The 19065-nt window shown below is 36.4% G+C and overlaps 1 protein-coding gene across 1 annotated transcript in view; it reads right to left on the bottom strand.

The window, feature by feature from the left end:
• phactr3a (phosphatase and actin regulator 3a) overlaps nt 1-19065 on the bottom strand; it is a 53415-nt gene that overhangs the window by 10670 nt on the left and 23680 nt on the right. Inside the window, exons 2-7 of the mRNA XM_073823689.1 lie at nt 9895-10056; nt 5812-5967; nt 4072-4278; nt 3772-3991; nt 3520-3662; nt 2710-2863 (exon numbers count right to left, since the gene is read on the bottom strand). Of these exons, the coding sequence (XP_073679790.1) occupies nt 2710-2863; nt 3520-3662; nt 3772-3991; nt 4072-4278; nt 5812-5967; nt 9895-10056 (1042 nt within the window). The remainder of the gene's footprint in view (nt 1-2709; nt 2864-3519; nt 3663-3771; nt 3992-4071; nt 4279-5811; nt 5968-9894; nt 10057-19065) is intronic.

Genomic DNA, 19065 nt, shown 5'->3' with positions numbered 1-19065 from the left:
AGTGTCTGCTTTCTTCTCACATCCTTATCTGAATCACATCTTTGTTACAAACCGCTCATGGTTCTCACATTACTTAACCTAGGATGGCCACTTATTATCATTGCGCATAACATTTTAGCACCCTGTGTGCGGCCTAAACAAAGCTCTCTTATAGCCTGAATTAACCTGGATATAATGGCCGTTTGTTCTAAAAAAACTACAGAGGGCTGTTCTCACAGGTGACAAATACCACAGCTGATTACACAAGACTTATCCTGACAAGATCTGTAATTGAGTGAGGCACTGCAGGCTTTCCTCAGCAGTTTTTCCTCTTACATTTAGTTGTAAAGATTAGACACTACACTGCTTCTATCAGAAGGCTTAAGTAGCAGATGTCACAGTTTATGTTTGCTGAAAACTGTGCAAACTGTGCAAAACAAAACCAAACAATGAAGCAAAATGAAACAACACAAAACAAATAATGCAAAACAAAACCAAACAACACTACACAGCAAAGCAAAACAACCAATAAAACAACAACAACACAAAGAAAAACCAACCACAAAGCAAAAAACAAACAACACAAATCTCAACCAAACAAAACAAAGCAAAAAAAAAAAAAAAAAAAAAAAACTACAAACAACACAGCATAGCAAAAAACAATGCAAAGCAAACAGCGCAAAGCAAAACCAAACAACAAAACAACACAGCTAAGAAAAACAAACAAAAAACTGAACAACAAAACACAGCAAGCAAAATGAAACAAATAATGCAAAGCAAAAAACAACAACACAACAAAACAAATCACAAAAAACAAAGCATAAAAACACAAAAACCAAACTACAAACAACACAGCAAAGCAAAAAAACAAACAATGCAAAGCAAACAGCGCAAAGCAAAACCAAACAACAAAACAACAACACAGTGAAGAAAAACAAACAAAACAAAACAACACAGCAAGCAAAATGAAACAAACAATGCAAAGCAAAAACAAACAACACTGCAAAACAAAACAAACCACAAAAACAAAGCAAAAAAACATAAAAACAACACAGCAAAGCAAAAAAACAAAACAATGCAAAGCAAACAGCGCAAAACCAAACAACAACACAGCGAAGAAAAACAAACAAAACAAAAGTGAACAACAAAACAACACAGCAAGCAAAATGAAACAAATAATGCAAAGCAAAAACAAACAACACAGCAAAACAAACCATGAAAAGCTAAACAAAACAAAACAGGACAGAAAAACAAAACAAATAACACAAAACCACACAACACACCACAGCAAAGCAAAACAACCAATAAAAAAATGAACAATGAAACAACAGAACACAGCAAAGAAAAACAAAACAAAACCAAACAACAAAACACAACACAGACAGAAAAACAAAACAAACTGTGCAAAACAAAACCAAACAACAAAACACAACACAGACAGAAAAACAAAACAAACTGTGCAAAACAAAACCAAACAACGAAGCAAAATGAAACAACACAAAACAAATAATGCAAAACAAAACCAAACACAGCAAAGCAAAAGAGAAACATAAAACTAAACAAAAAACAACAAAGCAAAACTAAACAAACAACGCAAAGCAAACCAAACAAAACACAACACAGACAGAAAAACAACAAACTGCGCAAAACAAAACCAAACAACACAAAGCAAAGTAAAACAAAACACAAGGCAAAACAAAACATACAACGCAAAGCAAAACCTAACAACAAAACACAACACAGCACAGAAAAACTAAAACAACACAAAACAAAACCAAACAACACAGCAAAACAAACAAAACAAAACCAAACACATCCAGGCAAAGCAAAACACGATATAAAGCACACGATATAAGGCACAAATAATGTGAACAAACACAGCAAAGAAAAACACGAAACAAAACCAAAGCAGAAAAAAACAATTCAAAGCAAAACAAAAAACATCACAGAGCAAAGCAAAAGTAAATTAAAAAACCCAAATCAAAATAAAAAACAAAACACAAAACCAACCAACCAAAGCAAAAAAATACAACAAAGCTAAACAAACAAAACACAAAGCAAAACAAAAACAAAAGCCAAGCAAAACAAAAAAAAGTTTAACAAAAAACACAAAGCAAAAACAAAACAATACAACACAGCAAAGCAAAATAAACCACAAAACACAAACTAAACAAAATGCAAAGCAAAACTAAACAGTGCAAAACAACATAGCAAAGCAAAACAAAAACATTTTATGGTTTAAGTGTTAGCCTCAATCTCTTATGTCATTACACCAAACGTGAGCAGTGCACCACATACTGAACTAAACTTCTGAAGTCAAAGGCAGGTGATATGATCAAATACAACTGAATAAAGGCTGTAGTGGATTACACATATACACATACTAAAACCACGGAATCTGTTTCCATAATCTGTTTCACAACTTCACTTGTCCATTTAATCCTTATGTGATATAGGTAAACAGATTTGCTGTCTGTAACAGAGGACTTTGAGCAAATGAGATATGACTTAAATATGACTCAACTTGAGTGCTAAGCTTCCCTGTGTAATTAATAGATGAATATTAGAATTAGGGCTGACAGTGTATGTTGGTTATAACAGATTTGTTTGCCAAAAATGTAGCAGTCTCCTTTTCATGTATTTCCAAAAAAGTCCTGAAGAGGGCAGTGCCATATTTTTTTATACTTGCATACACAGTACAGTCGACATATATTTATGCATATAACTTACTTAGCAAGCTTCATTTCGATCTGTTGACGGATCTCCTGTCTCTCCTGGTCACTCCGCGCTGGAAAAATGTTCCTGTCCTCCAGCTCCTGTTTGCTGGGACGATTCCGAAGCTTCACAGCCAGCAGCTCCTTCCTCATCCTCTTTGGCAATGTGCCTGCACATGTTTACCATATAGTTACTGACAGAACAACCTGAAAGTATTCCAGATTTCAAAACAAAAATGACCAATGGTAGATCTGTCTTGCTACACTCTTAAAAATAAAGATGCCATAGAACAGAGGTTCTCAACTCTGGACCTCGAGGTCCACTTTCCTGCAGAGTTTACCTCCAACCTTGATCAAACTCACCTGCCTGTAACTTTCTAGTAATGATGAAGAGCTTGATTAGCTTGTTCAGGTGTGTTTGATTAGGGTTGGAGCTAAACTCTGCAGGAAAATGGACCTCGAGGGCCAGAGTTGAGAACTCCTGCCATAAAAGAACCTTTTTTGTCTAAATGGTTCCATGAAGAACCTTTAACATCTGAAGAACCTTTCTGTTTCACAAAAGGTTCTTTGTGGCGAAAGAAGGTTCTTCAGATTAGAAAAAGGTAAGAAAGAGATGGTTCTTTAAAGAACCTTTGACTGAATGGTTCTTTGTGGAACCAAAAATGGTTCTTCTATGGCATCGCTGTGAAGAACCTTCTGAAGCACCTTTATTTTTTGTACTTTTATTATATTTTTTATTTATTATAGATCTAATATAGCATTGCAGTATCTAAAGACATCTTAGGTGTAAGAGTTACAAGTATTAAAAGTTGTGCTCTAAACCCACCAGAAATGACAGAATCGTTCCAGCTGTCAATGTCGTAGATAATTCCTGAAGCGTCAGTGAAGCAGTGGTCCTGTCGAACATTTTCCTTATTTTCCTCTGCTTCCTTTCTGCTCTCACCATCTCCACTTGGCTCTCGCTCAATGCTAAATAAAGAGACACTTTACAGGAACTACTTCTTGAACTTTCTAAAAAAAAAAAAAATCTAAACTTTTTGAAATCGAGCAATAATAAAAATAGGTCTAACATCCTCACCTTTCCTGCCTGAGCTTTGATGCCAGTGCTCGATGCAGTTCTTCTATTATACAGCTAGGGGGCAGCGGTGGATGTATGCTACCTATATGCGGCGACCCCACAGCATTAGAAAAAGGCCCTCTTAAAACCACAGGACTAGGGCCGTCTGGGAATCTAGGCAGTTCTTTTTGGAGAAAAGAGTTTGAATGAGGCACTGATGCGATGATGACTTTTCCTGGCTCTGTGGAAACAAAAGTATATGTGTTCATATACTGCATTATCTTGTATTTTTATCTGAGTTTCATGTAGAAATGAGCACACCTTCCTCCGTGTTTAGCTGAGAAACGAGATTGCCGTGACCACTTGGAGGAGACTGTTCCTGCAGTTCATCTTCCTCGTCTTCCTCTTCATCTTCTTCATCTTCCTCAACATCTTCATTCTCATTTACAGAGGGAACCGCTTCCTCGTCTTCCTCCTCTTCTTCATTTGAATTTGGCTCTTCTGTTGTCTCATTGTCCTGTATAGAATCTACCACCGATAGGAAACAAAAAGTTTAAATTATTACACTGTGAAAAGTTTTTACCAGTTTCAACTTAAAAACGTAAGTTAAATCAACTTAAAACTACTATTCATTTCAACTCACGACAATAAAATTAGTTAAAGTGACTTGTACTTTTAAGTTGATTTAACCTAAAAATTTTAATGCAGCTGCTAAACTTAAGTTTTTAAGTTGAAACTGTTGAAAACTTTTTACAGCGTAGGAACGGTACACATGGATGTTGTTAATTGGTAATGATTTTTATTTGTTAAGGATTATATTTGTAAAAAAATAATGTCTGTTTTCAGACCGGTTTCTTGACCACTCCCCCTTTACTCTATTGGTTGGTCAAACAGTTAGACCTGCCCCCAAACTCTTACTATTGGCTGTTATTTTTTATGTTTATGAGTCAAAGCTGCATTTATTTGATCAAAAACATATTTTGAAATATTATTACACTTTAAAACAACTGTTTTTTTTTATTTTAACATATTTTAAAATGTAATTTATTCTTGTGGTGCAAAGCTAAATTTTCAGCATCATTACTTTAGTCTTCAGTGTCACACGATCCTTCAGAAATCATTCTAATTAATGCTCAATTATTATCAATTATTACTGGTGTTCAGTTATTAATAACAATACTTATTATTAATGCTGCTAAATGTTATTGTGGAAACTATGATTGTTGACTATGAGCAGCATTTATTTGAAATTGCAGTCTTGTGTAACATTATAAAGATCTTTACTGTCAGTTTTTATAATACTTGCATACTCCAAACTTGTACAGTATCACAGTTTTTACAAAAATATTAAACTGATTTTTTTTTTTACATCTTGAGCAGCAAATCAGCATATTAGAATGATTTTATCATGGCTGCTGAAAATTAAGCTTTCCCATCAATGAAATAAATTACATTTTAAAATATATTGAAGAAGATGACAGTTTTTTGAAATGGCAATTAATATTTCTACTGTTTTTACTATTTTTTTTAATCAAATGAATACAGCCTTTGTGAGCATAAGAGACTTCAAAATATTAAAAATTCTTAATTATTTCAAACTTTTGACCAGTAGTGTGTATATATAATCAATATCAAATGTGACCCTGGACCACAAAACCAGTCATAAGTGACAATTTTTGGAAATTGAGATTTATGCATAATCTGAAAGCTGAATAAATAAGATTTCTATCGATGTATGGTTTGTTAGGATAGGACAATAATTGGTATTGATACAACTATTTGAAAATATGAAATCTGAGAGTGCAAAAAAATTAAAATAGTGAGAAATTGCCTTCAAAGTTGTCCAAATGAAGTTCTTAGCAATGCATATTACCAATCAAAAAATAAGTTTTGATATATTTACTGTAGGAAATTTACAAAATATCTTCATGGAACATGATCTTTACTTAATATCCCAATGATTTTTGGCATAAAAGAAAAAACGATAATTTTGACCCATACAAAGTATCTACTTCTGACTGGTTTTGTGGTCCAGGGTCACAAATGATCAAGAGAACTCACCGTTAGGGAGATTGTCTTGCTCTGAGCTGAGGTACTCCATGCTACTGATGCTGAGAATGGGCCCCTGAGAGCCAGGCAGCCGGATCTCAGCATCGGAGATGCCCTGGATAGGAGAGCTGGGCTCTGGAGAGTGAAGTCCACAGGCCAAGGCCACATCTGCACACAGAGAAACAATACATTAGATTACTCTACTCACAAACATTAATCAACTTAAGTTACGCAACATATACGTAAACACAACCAGTTTCATTCACGCACACTCATGAAGCTCCATCTGTGCCATCTTCCGGCTGACATGATGTGGGTAGGTGTTTGTGACTTTGACTTTGAGACTTGGTCATTTGAGGATGTTATTTGAGATCTCCATGGGGGTGCTAGAAAGTGAACAGCTATACATTCTGCCAACTGTAAACCTCTGGCTTTTCGGTTGTTAACTCCAAATGATCTCTTACAGCTTATGTACGGCTGCTGTTGGCTGAAGCTCATACAGACAGGCAAATGCTCTAGTTTAGACTGTTTAAACGATTCCTGATATTTACTCACCTCCATGTCATTCAAGATGTTTATGTCTTTCTTCAGTTAAAAATAAATTTTTGAGGAAAACATTCCAGGGGTTTTCTCCATATAGTGGACTTCAATGGGGATCAATGAGTTGAAGGTCCAAATTGCAGATTCAATACTGCTTCATAGGACTTTACATGATCCCAGCCGAGGAATAGAAGTCTTATCTAGAAAAACAATTGTTTTTTTTCTTAAAATAATAAAAGTTTATATACTTTTTAACCACAAATGCTCTTCTTTCACTACCCTACCTTTTTAAATCAAAGTACACTGATGAAGAACTAACCACATGTGACCTTTCCAATGTGATTATGTAATGCGTGAAGTTGAGCTAATGCAAGATGAGCATTTGTGGTTAAAAAGGATATAAAATAGTATTTTTTAAAAGAAAATGACAGATCGTTTTGCTAGATAATACCCTGATTCCTCGACTGGGATCGTGTAGAGCCCTTTGAAGCTGCATTGAAACTGCAATTTTGACCTTCAACATGTTGGCTCCCATTGAAGTCCACTATATGGAGAAAAATCCTGAAATTTCTTTTCGACTGAAGAAAGAAAGACACTATCACTATCCCTAAAAAGGAATTACTAAGTAGTTTAAAGTCACTGGTTTCCCTCTCCAAAATTGTTGACACCTCTGCTATTTTTTGTCACAGGATTGACTTTGCCTGCTCATTCCCAATATTAGCACCATCAGATGTCTAGCAATCCTCCCTCATTCTCTGCAAGCATCTACTATCATTTGTGTATCACTTCCTCCGCTAACCTCGACTGAATGATGATGATATTGTCTCATTATGTAACTAAACTGTTTCTAAAGCTGTCTGCTATCAGTACACTCATTTCACGCTTGATTAACAGATCTCTTGCCTCTGGCACTGTTCCATTAGAACTAAAAACTGCTGCTGACACCCTAATTCTCAGGAAACTTCGTCTAGGTCCCTCTGTGTTAAATAATTACAGACCTATCACAGAGCTGTTGCCTTTCAACTACCAGAACCAAGTTTCTTAAATCCTGTACAAGCCTTACCAGGCAGAATATTGTCCTGTATATACAGAAGCAGGGACAGCTCTCTGCGAGGCCATAATTGACCTCCTACTTTTTGCTGAATCAGGGGTGCTTAATATTCAACTCCTTCTGGACCTCAAGTCTTTATTGGATTCTGTCATTTAGATGTTGGCATCACTGACACTGGAAACTCTCCTCTGGTTCAGTCCTTCAATGACAAACAGCAGTTTCTCCATCCTCCATCACTCCTGTTATCTGCGGTGTCCCCCAGGGTTCGGTTTTAGGTCCTCTTTCTTCTAGACCAAGCTAAAGGGTTACTTTACCCAAAAATGTAATTAAGCCCATTATTTACTCACCCTTCAGGCACTCTAGATGTATATGACTTCCTTCTTTCAGTCGAATACAATCGATGTGAATCGATACATTTGTGTAAGAAAAATATCCATATTTAAAACATAATCAAGTTTAATCAGCCTGCGCCAACTGGTCATACACGGAAGCAGCACAGAAGCTAGATTAAAGTGATTATTACATTGTAAATATGGATATTTTTCTCACACAAATGCATCGATTCACTACAGGAGGTCTTTATTCACCCCCCGGAGCCGTGTGAGGCACTTTTTATTATGGATGGATGCACTTTATTAGACTTGTTTTGGACTGATGAAAAGAAACACCTGTCCATTGCTTTATAAAGCTTGAAGGAGCCAGAACAAGTTTTAATATAACCGATTGGATTCGTCTGAAAGCAGGAAGTCATATACAGCTAGGATGCCTTTACGGTAAGTACATAATGCACAAATTTTTATTTTTGGGTCAACTAACCTTTTAATGTCTCAAAATGCTCAAACTATATTCGCTCAAGCACATCTTTCCAAGTTCACTTGTATTATCAACACAAACATGTTTTCAGTATACACTACAGTGAGGGGGGGGGGGATCTAATCCCCCTGATTTTGTACGTTTGCCCACTGACAAAGAAATGATCAGTCTATAATTTTAATGGTAGGTTTATTTAAACAGTGAGAGAGAATAACAACAGAAAAATCCAGAAAAACACATTTTTAAAAAATTATAAATTGATTTGCATTTTATTGAGTGAAATAAGTATTTGACCCCTTTGCAAAACATGGCTTAGTGACTTGGTGGCAAAACCCTTGTTGGCAATCACAAAGATCAGACATTTCTTGTAGTTAGCCACCAGGTTTGCACACATCTCAGGAGGGATTTTGTCCCACTCCTCTTTGCAGATCCTCTCCAAGTCATTAAGGTTTCGAGGCTGACGTTTGGCAACTTGAACCTTCAGCTCCCTCCACAGATTATCTGTGGGATTAAGGTCTGGAGACTGTCTAGGCCACTCCAGGACCTTAATGTGCTTCTTCTTGAGCCACTCCCTTGTTGCCTTGGCTGTGTGTTTTGGGTCATTGTCATGCTGGAATACCCATCCACAACCCATTTTCAATGCCCTGGTACTCACCCAAGATTTGACAGTACATGGCCCTGTACTGTACATCGTCCCTTTGATGCGGTGCAGTTGTCCTGTATCCTTAGCAGAAAAACCCTGAAAGCATAATGTTTCCACCTCCATGTTTGACGGTGGGGATGGTGTTCTTGGGGTCATAGGCAGCATTCCTCCTCCTACAAACATGGTGAGTTGAGTTGATGCCAAAGAGCTCGATTTTAGACTCATCTGACCACAACACTTTTACCCAGTTCTCCTCTGAATCATTCAGAAGTTCATTGGCAAACTTCAAACAGGTGCTGCAGACTTTCAGTCCTTCATGGCGTAGTGTGTTACCAATTGTTTTCTTGGGGACTATGGTCTCAGCTGCTTTGAGATCATTGACAAGATCCTTCGGTGTGTTTCTGGGCTGATTCCTCACTGTTCTCATGATCATTGAAACTCCACGAGGTGAGATCTTGCATTGAGCCCCAGACCGAGGGAGATTGACAAGTTATTTTGTGTTTCTTCCATTTGTGAATAATCGCACCAACTGTTGTCACCTTCTCACCAAGCTGCTTGGCGAAGGTCTTGTAGCCCATTCCAGCCTTGTGTAGGTCTACAATCTTGTCCCTGACATCCTTGGACAGCTCTTTGGTCTTGGCCATGGTGGAGGGTTTGGAATCTGATTGATTGATTGCTTCTGTGGAGAGGTATCTTTTATACAAGTAACTAACTGAGATTAGGAGCACTCCTTTAAGAGATTTCTCCTAATCTCAGCTCATGACCTGTATAAAAGACACCTGGGAGCCAGAAATCTTGCTGATTGATAGGGGTCAAATTCTTAATTCACTAACTAAAATACAAATCAATTTATAACTCTTTTTAAATGTGTTTTTCTGTATTTTTTGCTGTTATTCTGTCTCTCACTGTTCAAATAAACCTACCATTAAAATTATAGACTGATCATTTCTTTGTCAGTGGGCAAATGTACAAAACCAGCAGGGGATCAAATAATTTTTTCCTTCACTGTAAATTAAATAAAAAGGCGACAAAGCCCAGCTCGTCTTACCTGTAGAGCTCTGCTTCAGCTTCTCGTTTTTCTTTTTCCTCCATTTCCACGGCCTGAAAATACGCCCCAGCGTGGCCAGCTTGCTGTGGCGCCGGATGGGAGGGGTGTGGACTCCACTCACCAAACAGCTGGAGCGCAGCACCTTCTGCTGCTCCATCACATCTGTAACACACAAAACAGACAGGAACCATCAGCATCGAGCAGTGACATCCAAAGGTGTGACAGATGATACTGACTTTGAACATTTATACAGAGATTTTGCATGAGACTGCGACTGGCTGCTTCATTTAGAAAAGCACCTAATCTGATTGGGACTGTGTTTCAGTGGATTTGTCTAAAGCCCATTCTGCTCATTTAAAACTACAGAGCAGATTATAAAACAGACGGTGACACACTAATCAACCTATGGAGAAAGTCAGATGAGCTTTAAAGAGCCAGCTGAATTATATTTGAATGTTCTGAATGTATGTTTTTTAGCACTTTAAATACTTCAATTTATTTTCATTATTTATTTTATCTTTTAAATATTTTATTTGATTTTGACATTTACTGCTGTTTGTCATCAAAGGATGAAGTCTGGGTTGCTGGGTACTTTAGTACTTTAAATACTGATCATTTAGTTTTTACGCATTAAAAACATTTTGACATTTTATTCTCCAAAAACGTATTTGAAAGGGGACACTTTACTTACATTTAATGTGCTTTCTATGGACATAAAATCACTTTTGTACTTTTCATGTGGACATCTTATTGCATTGACCCACATACATATATACATAAATATTCAAATTTAAACAAAGATGCAATGATTTTTTTCTGTTTTGTTTTATGGTTTTACTTCATGTCTGTTAGGTTTGAGGCTATTTATATGCTTGTGTACAGTCTTTCTCATCAGGGAAAACAGACCGGAGAAGACTGAATTTCCTGCTCAAATGGAGGCAATTACAAAGCATGTAAACTTTTTTTTATATTTTTTTTATTATAGTCTTTCAGTTTTGAGCTAAGGCAGATGTTATCACAAAGACATCTGCCCACATGAATGCGGCAGAGAATAAGTCAGCGGCGGTTTATCGTCAAAGAACAATCGCATATTTTACCATACAAAGCCTCTACGACACCCACAGCAGCATCATATCCTTCAGCAGGCTAGACCTAATCCTTTTAAATATTCACACGCAGGAAAAGCTCCATTCATAGAGCAAATGAGTCAACGCTTTGCCAAACCCTCTGCTACTGAAATAGTGTAGTGTGGGCAGGGGTGGCGAGCGAGTGCCGTCACAAACCCAGAGGCGCCGCACCACGCCACATGCACGGAGGTCCTCTGATCATTGACCATACAAGCAAAGAAGCGGGTCAATCGACTGAGTGGCTCTGCCCAAGTAACCAGCGCTATCTGGAATCCAGGTCAATCCTGGAAACTGTGCGGCACGGCGAGTCAGCAAAGCCAGGGTCAGCAAAGCCTAGCTGTTACTATGGTTACTGTTCCTCCAGATGCAGCGGCAGCGGAGCGAAGCCCCCTCGGAGGCAGAATCCGAGCGCCGTATGAGGGGCTGCCACTGTCTTATGAAAGGGAGGATGGGGAAACGGGCAGGGGAGGGGGGAACGGGGGTCTGTTGCTATACGGAAGCACTTGGAGAAGACCTCGAGCAGCCAATCAGGGCCCGGCCTTTCATAACATATAATATCAAGCACACTAGCCCTTTCTTCAATGCAGGGAGGTGTGTTACAAGGAGCTGGTGTCGTGCCGGACAATCAGTTGGAATGGAAAACAGAAGAAAAATGCAAATTTATGGCATATCAGATCATTTTAACATATCGGCGGGTGCAGTAACGACGGATGTCGATCTGTTACACGATCCAGGAGGATATTTAAAAGAAGCAGTAAATATAGTCCAGTACATCTGACAATATTTGAATGAATATCTGTGCCGTTATTCATCAAGTAAGCGACAGAAGAGCAAAGCACAGCGTTTTATGAACAGAGAGCCAGTCAGCAAACAGCCTAGGCCTGCATGCTGGCTGGGTGCCACTGATGGCCACGTTACCAATATCTCAAAAACACCTGCCAAATTCCTGCCAAAACTGCTGATATAAGACTCTGAATGACCGTATGGAAATGTATATCATCCATACACGGTGTGTTGGTACTATAATCTTTATAATACGATACAGGACAAAATTACAGAGCTGAACACACCCACTTTTATTGTGAAAGGAAAGCTAAAACAGTTCTGTATGTTAGGGTTATTATTGTGAAGTGAAAACTACAAAAATGTTAATTTAATTGAAATAAACATTTACTCAAATAAAATCAAACTTATATAAATTCAGCTAAAAAGTTATTAAAAGAAAAATGTATAAAAACTATATGTGGCCCTGGAACACAACACCAGTCACAAGGGTCAATTTTTTGAAAATGAGATATATCATCTGAAAGCTGAATAAATAGGCTTTCCATTTATGTATGGTTTGTTAGGATAGGACAATATTTGAAAATCTGGGCCTGTATTCACAAAACATCTTAAGGCTAAAAGTAGCTCATAAGTCAGAGATTTAGGAGAAAATCTTAAAAATAAAATGTGTGTCAATCCTAAATGTAGGACTCCTAACACTGAGTATTTCAGTGTTTTAGCACTAAAACTGCTTTTTAGCTTCTAAATCTGTGAAATGTTAGGACTCCGAAGTCACCAAGATCAAATCACAAACTGTCTTTTCTTTCTAAAAAAACCCCAAAACAAAACAAATCTACAATTCTAATGGTTTCCACTACAAATACCATTGCAAACATTACAAACCGTCCGCTTTTAACCATTAAAAATGTTTTCCTGTAGTGTGTTTTAGGACATGTTCCATTAGGATTTAGTGGTTTTAACAAGCCACCAAAAGAAGGCAACAAATTACCAGTAGAGACCAACAGACACCATTACAGTTTCCATTAAAACCAGTACAATTCCCATTATAACCAGTAAAATCATTGATGTTTTTTTTCAGCTAGGCTTAAATGTCTGTTGCTGGCAATCTGCCTTCAGAATGTAAACTTTTTAGAAACACGCTGCATTTATTTGCATCTTTTTTATTTTATTTTAGAGGTTATTCTATATTCCATTAACAAGTTGAGCAAGAATTAGCAGATGTTCTTGCGTCCAGTTTGGTTTTCTTTTAAGTTTGCATGTCTTACTATCAGCCATGATTATTCTACTCTGTTAATTAAAAAGCTGGTAAAAAATGATATAAAAACTGTTCAGTTTCTCGCAAAAAACGATCGTTTCGTGTCTTAGGACATCAATGTATCATCACAAGCTGCAGGGTGTAATTTGGATTTGTCTGTGCATGTTTTTTTTTTTTTACTTTCAAAGGTTTGGTGCCCATCCACTGCCATTAAATCACTAACAGACTGCAACGGTTTGAATTAAAAATCTTTAAATTAAGAATCTGAGGATGCAAAAAAAAATCAAAATATTGAGAGAATAGTTTTTCAAGATGTTTAAATGTTTAATAAGTTCTTAGCCATGCATATTACTAATCAAAAATTGCGTTGATATATTAATGGTAGGAAATTTACAAAATATCTTCATGGAAAATGATCTTTACTTATCCTAATGATTTTTGGCATAAAAGAAAAATCGATAATTTTGACCCAGACAGTGTATTTTTTTGCTACTTAAGACTTAAAAAAAAACACACAAAAATAAAATTAAAGTGAAAATATAAAAAATAAAATATAATTCCAAAAATATTGACCAAAACTATAACCCACCTGATGACAAAAACGCACCTGTGGGAACGTTTTCGCCGAGATGCGAAATACGTACCACTAAGTACATATCACAGAAATAAGCACTAGAGGCTGTAAAACAGTGAGCACTTTTACATTGTAATCACTTTTGTACACAGTTATGATTACAGCTCCATATGTTTCGTTTTCCAGGTGTAACAAGCTTGCTCTGTAGTTCAGTCAGCATGGAATTGGACTTAAGATGCAGAATCCTTGGGTACGAATCCCGTGAAAAACATGACTCATGCTGAAAGATGAGAGAAAAACAAGCTAAAAAAGGCATGATTGCGATTGCAGTGACACCCACAAAACCAACGTCACATAAATCTGTTCCGGCAAAAAAAAACTGAACACTCTTTTTGAGCCATCGAACATGTCACGAAACGTACATGAATTTGTGAAAAAGTTTCCACAGGTATGTTTTCGTCATGAGATCAGGTTGATGATAACAGTACATCAGCTGTACTAAGATTACACTGGTGTAGGGCTGTGCAATATGGCCAAAAAACTATCACAATAAAATGTTTCATATCAGTCAATATTGAACTCACACCTGTACATTTTCAGAACTCACAACCGCATTCTCAAAAAACACACACTGTGTAAACAAAATAGGACTGGACAGCTAGAGAGAGCCGCTCTGCTGTACAAATGCACATCTACTATGAGTTATGTGTTTTCATGAGTGGTTTTGCTAACTTACAGTGACTGAGATACAAGTTGTGTGTCATCTAAAAGTTTCAGATCCAGTGAGTTTTGTGTTCTGCAACAGTTCAAATGCTCCGCTCTCCACTCAAATATAAAAGCTGCTGCCAGTTAATGAAGTTTTGACGGATTAACTCGTGGCTCGATTGAACGTGATCAAACTTTCAGTTCTATTGACGTCGCCATCTTTGTGATTACTTTGCTCACTGTTGCTATTGTTACTGGTAAGAAATATGGTCTTGACTCCTGTTGCATGTTCATACAGACAGTATTCGAGATGTGTGAACAGAATATTTCAAGACTCACACCTGTAAGTAAATGCGGTTGTCAATCACATAAACTGACAGTGTGAACTTAGCCTTTAGTGTTGAGGCAGTCTTAGTTCCAGGCTCTAGCATCGCAGAACACACTCCGATACATAAAAGACGATCATAAAATAAAACAAATAAATAAAGGGAGATCATGTTAAGTAATCCTGCCTGGTTTGATTTAGGCTGCTTTAGAAGTTCATATCCTTTTGTATCAAAGGCGTTTATCTCTGTCACAGCTCATTACCATGGTTTTGAAGAGGTGGATATATGTTTGATTAACAAACCCAGACAACAAAGAGACCAAGAGACACTACAAACCCCTTTTTAACTCTGCAGACTGGCAAATACCGCTTATAGCTTTGTCAGCAAATCTAAACTCTTTTGGTCTGCGGCTCCCTTTTCACCTATGTGCATCAGATAATCGTATTTGATTCCTGTTCAGTTTAACTCTGAAATAAGTAATGAACTAAGCAAAAATTATTTTGAATGTCTCCAGCACATTTTAAAATACCTCAAAAATCAAACAGTTTAACCTATTTGCACATTATCGTGTCTGTCTGTCAGAAACTTACTGTACTGAACATAAATAATTACCCTACGATCTATGACCTAAAAAAATACTTCACATAAAAGACATTTACATATAGTCCACAAGAGAAAATCATTTATAAAAATGACCCCGTTCAAAAGTTTACTAATACTATGTTCTGAATGATTCACAGCTGTTTTTTTTTTTTTTTTTTTGTTAGTGATATTTTTGTTCGTGAGTCCCTTGTTTGTCCCAAAAAGTTAAACTGTCGGCTGTTTTTCAGAAAAATCCTTCAGGTCCCACAAATTCTTTGGTTTTTCAGCATTTCTGTGTATTTGAACCCTTTCCAACAATGACTGTATGATTTTAGATCCATCTTTTCACACTGAGGACAACTGAGGGACTCATATGCAACTGTTACAGAAGATTCAAACACTCACTGATGCTCCAGAAGGAAACACGATGCATTAAGAGGGGTGAAAACTTTTGGAGTTTGAAGATGAGGGTAAATTTAACTTATTTTGTCTTCTGGGAAACATGTAAGTATCTTCCGTAGCTTCTACAGGGCAACACTAAATGGAAAAAAAAAACCATGATATTTAAGCAAAATAAGAAAAATGTACATCTTAATTCAGTTCAAAAGTTTCCACCCCCCGCTTTTAATGCATTGTGTTTCCTTCTGAAGCATCAGTGAGTGTTTGAACCTTTTGTAATAGTTGCATATGAGTCCCTCAGTGTGAAAAGATGGATTTCAAAATCATTGCTAGAAAGGGTTCAAATATATAAAAATGCTGAAAAGCCAAAAACTTTGTGGGATCTAATAGGGCTGTGCAATTAATCGAAATTCGGTTTCGATTTCTGCTTCAAACGATCATGAAAATGCAGTAATCGAGATGAAACGATTATTGCGCCCCATTCTGCCCTTTTACCAGTGGTGCGCTTTTGCTCCTCCATAAAAGCCAAATTTCACATGCAAATCAGCTAAATCATGTAAGGTGGCTTTCATAAAATGGGACGTGATTGATTTATTAATGTTTCTTTGATGTTGTGTTTTTAATAGCACGTAAGAAAACTTGCGCTGTCCTTTGTTAATGCGCTCAGAGACGGAGCGGAACACGGACATGAAAGTTATCTTTTAGCTCAAGGTGCGCGCCTAAACGGTCAAATACACGCAAAAATATTTCAAAATGAGGGGCTTGGTGATTATTCATGTAAACTCTTGTCAGTTATGTCTTAAATGAACATAAACCAAGAGGACCTGGCTGCAGACATACAGCGAGTGGAGCTCCACCGGAAATACGTCACCTCCACCCTCAAACCGGAAAGACGTCATCTCCACTAAAATCAAAATGGCGTCGCGCACTTTAATTCAGGTAATTTTATTTTTTATTGTAGCCTATTAATTTAGTAGTGATGGGAAAATTAAGCTTTTCGAAGCACTGAGGCTTTCCCCTTAAGTGTATCGTAAAAAGGTACATTACTCGAAGCTTTTCAACACGTTGCGCACTAGTGACATCTTGCGGTCAAGGTGGAAAAAGCTGCTTTCGCGTCCCAGATGTCCAAGCGATTTTTACAGTTTCATAAAATAATTCAATTTGTGATACGAAAACCATAATAAATAAACAAATAGAATTTTAATTTTACTTACACAAGGTATAAATGAATTAATCTGTAAATAAACTTATAAAAGTATAAGCATGGTTCATGTATGCATATGATAAAAATAAATTAAGATTATTGACTAATAATTTTATTAATTATAAGTGCTTGTGAAGCGGGGATTACTACAAAATGACCATGCGCAAAACTACTATTTATTCATATTATGGTAAATGACACTTAAAACCTGCCCAAGAGGTTTGCCTTCTTTGAATCAGAATACGAAGCAGTCACTAATTTAGCATCGCTACATTAGCGAGTTACAACGAGGTTATCATATCATAACAAAACTACTTGTGAGATTTCAGTGTTAGTTTTGTGAAAGTTTACATAGGCGCAATGCTGCCTTGCAGACAACTTGAAATTAGGATTTTTCCTGCTTCCAAATTAGAAATAATGCATGATTTAAAGATGAATTTCTCGGCTTCAACACCACCTGTAAGGCGGCAATATACCTATGTTTTGGTATATAATAATATTCACGCTTTGTTAAGGAATAAAATATTTGCAATTGTATGTCTATTTAATAATTCTAGAAATTAAATTACATTTTTTCTAAGTAACCCTTAAATTAAGTGATCCTAAGTACTTCTGGTATCGAAAGTGTTGGCATGAATGTTTGTGTGTTTTTCAAAGGTTTTGAGGTATGTGTATTTCATGTTTGTATTATCTTATGTATTATCTATATTTTGTTACTTTTGTTGATATGGTAGTCTGAAATAAAGGAATTAAATTAAACATTGTGGAAAACATTATTTTACTGTGATATGTACATGTTGTTATTTTGTTTAAAATACAAATTGTGATTAAGATGTTTAATAAATTAACTTCTCATTTAATGTCCAGTGATATTATAGATCTACTTTAGCCTACTTTCTAAAATATATAATTATATACATATATAATTTGCCACGGTAAACGTTTTAACGATAAAATGTACAGAAAATTTAAATATTACGTGCATGTATATGTAACTATAAATAATACAAAACGAAAGATTAAACAATAAGTTTTAAATATGCAATGTCTTAAAATTTTGCCCGGACAAATATGGCGTAATATGCGTCGGAAGTGGAGGTGACGTATTTCCGCTCTTGAGTGGAGCTCCACTCGCATCCACGGTCTGCAGCCAGACCCTTCTCACATAAACAGTTGAGAATGAAAATCCGTGCGTAACAGTATAATGGGTCCGTGTGGTTAAAGCGGCAACACATAATATTCCTTTTGGCGTCTCTGTGCCTAATATGAATAAAATGTAAAAATACGTTTTATACAAGAAACATCACTCACTGCTCTTGAATGAAGGACGTTTTTAGTTTTAATAAGAAACAAAGCATGTTTAATTATTAGAGTGAAGACATTGTTTTATTTTACATTTAAATTCAAATTCTGTAGTATTGTTAGACTACTTTAGACTTGCATAAAAAATATTAAGTATTTTTAAAGCACTGTTTTTTTATTTGTATCTTTTTCTCGCTGTATTGCTATCTTTAAATTAATCACTATGTAAAGTTTTGGAGCCTGCCATAATCGTTTAAATAATCGTGATTACAATATTGACCAAAATAATCGTGATTATGATTTTTTGCCAAAATCGAGCAGCCCTAGGATCTAAAGAACTTTTCTGAAGAACAGTAGGTAACAACACAGTGGACTATATGTAAACGTCTTTTATGTAAAATACCTTATTCAGGTCAGTACTAAATAAAAAATAACTCGCATTTTGTACAACCCTCTTATTTTGGCAAAATAATTAACATTTTGCAGAGTCTGCGAGGTGTATGTAAACTTTTGACTTCAACCCTACATCTCAACTCAATATATTCCAGCTCAGGCAAAACACTAAATATAAACCTTTTACATCAAACAATTTCAAGTTGAAATTCAGTTTTAACCTCTACACTCAGATGTGATGGATGCCTTATTTAATAAAGCTCTTTGGCATTGGGAGAGGCTTTAAGTAAATGTATGTAAATGTAATGGAGTTGCTTACGGTCTGTCCTCTGAGGCTTGTTTTGGAGATGCTGACCATATAAACAGGCAGAGGGCAAAACCCATTTGTCTGCAGTAGATAGATACTAAGAGCTTGTTATTGTAATGTCACCCCTGAGATGAAAGTGAAAGATTGAGAATATTATTCAATTCATCAATGACTGGAGACTAAAGATGCAATCATTGCAGACACATGAACG

Source organism: Garra rufa, chromosome 18 (assembly GCF_049309525.1).
Source record: "Garra rufa chromosome 18, GarRuf1.0, whole genome shotgun sequence".
NCBI lineage: Eukaryota > Metazoa > Chordata > Actinopteri > Cypriniformes > Cyprinidae > Garra > Garra rufa.
Note: the sequence above shows the minus strand (reverse complement) of the source record. Positions and strands in the feature narration are given on the sequence as shown.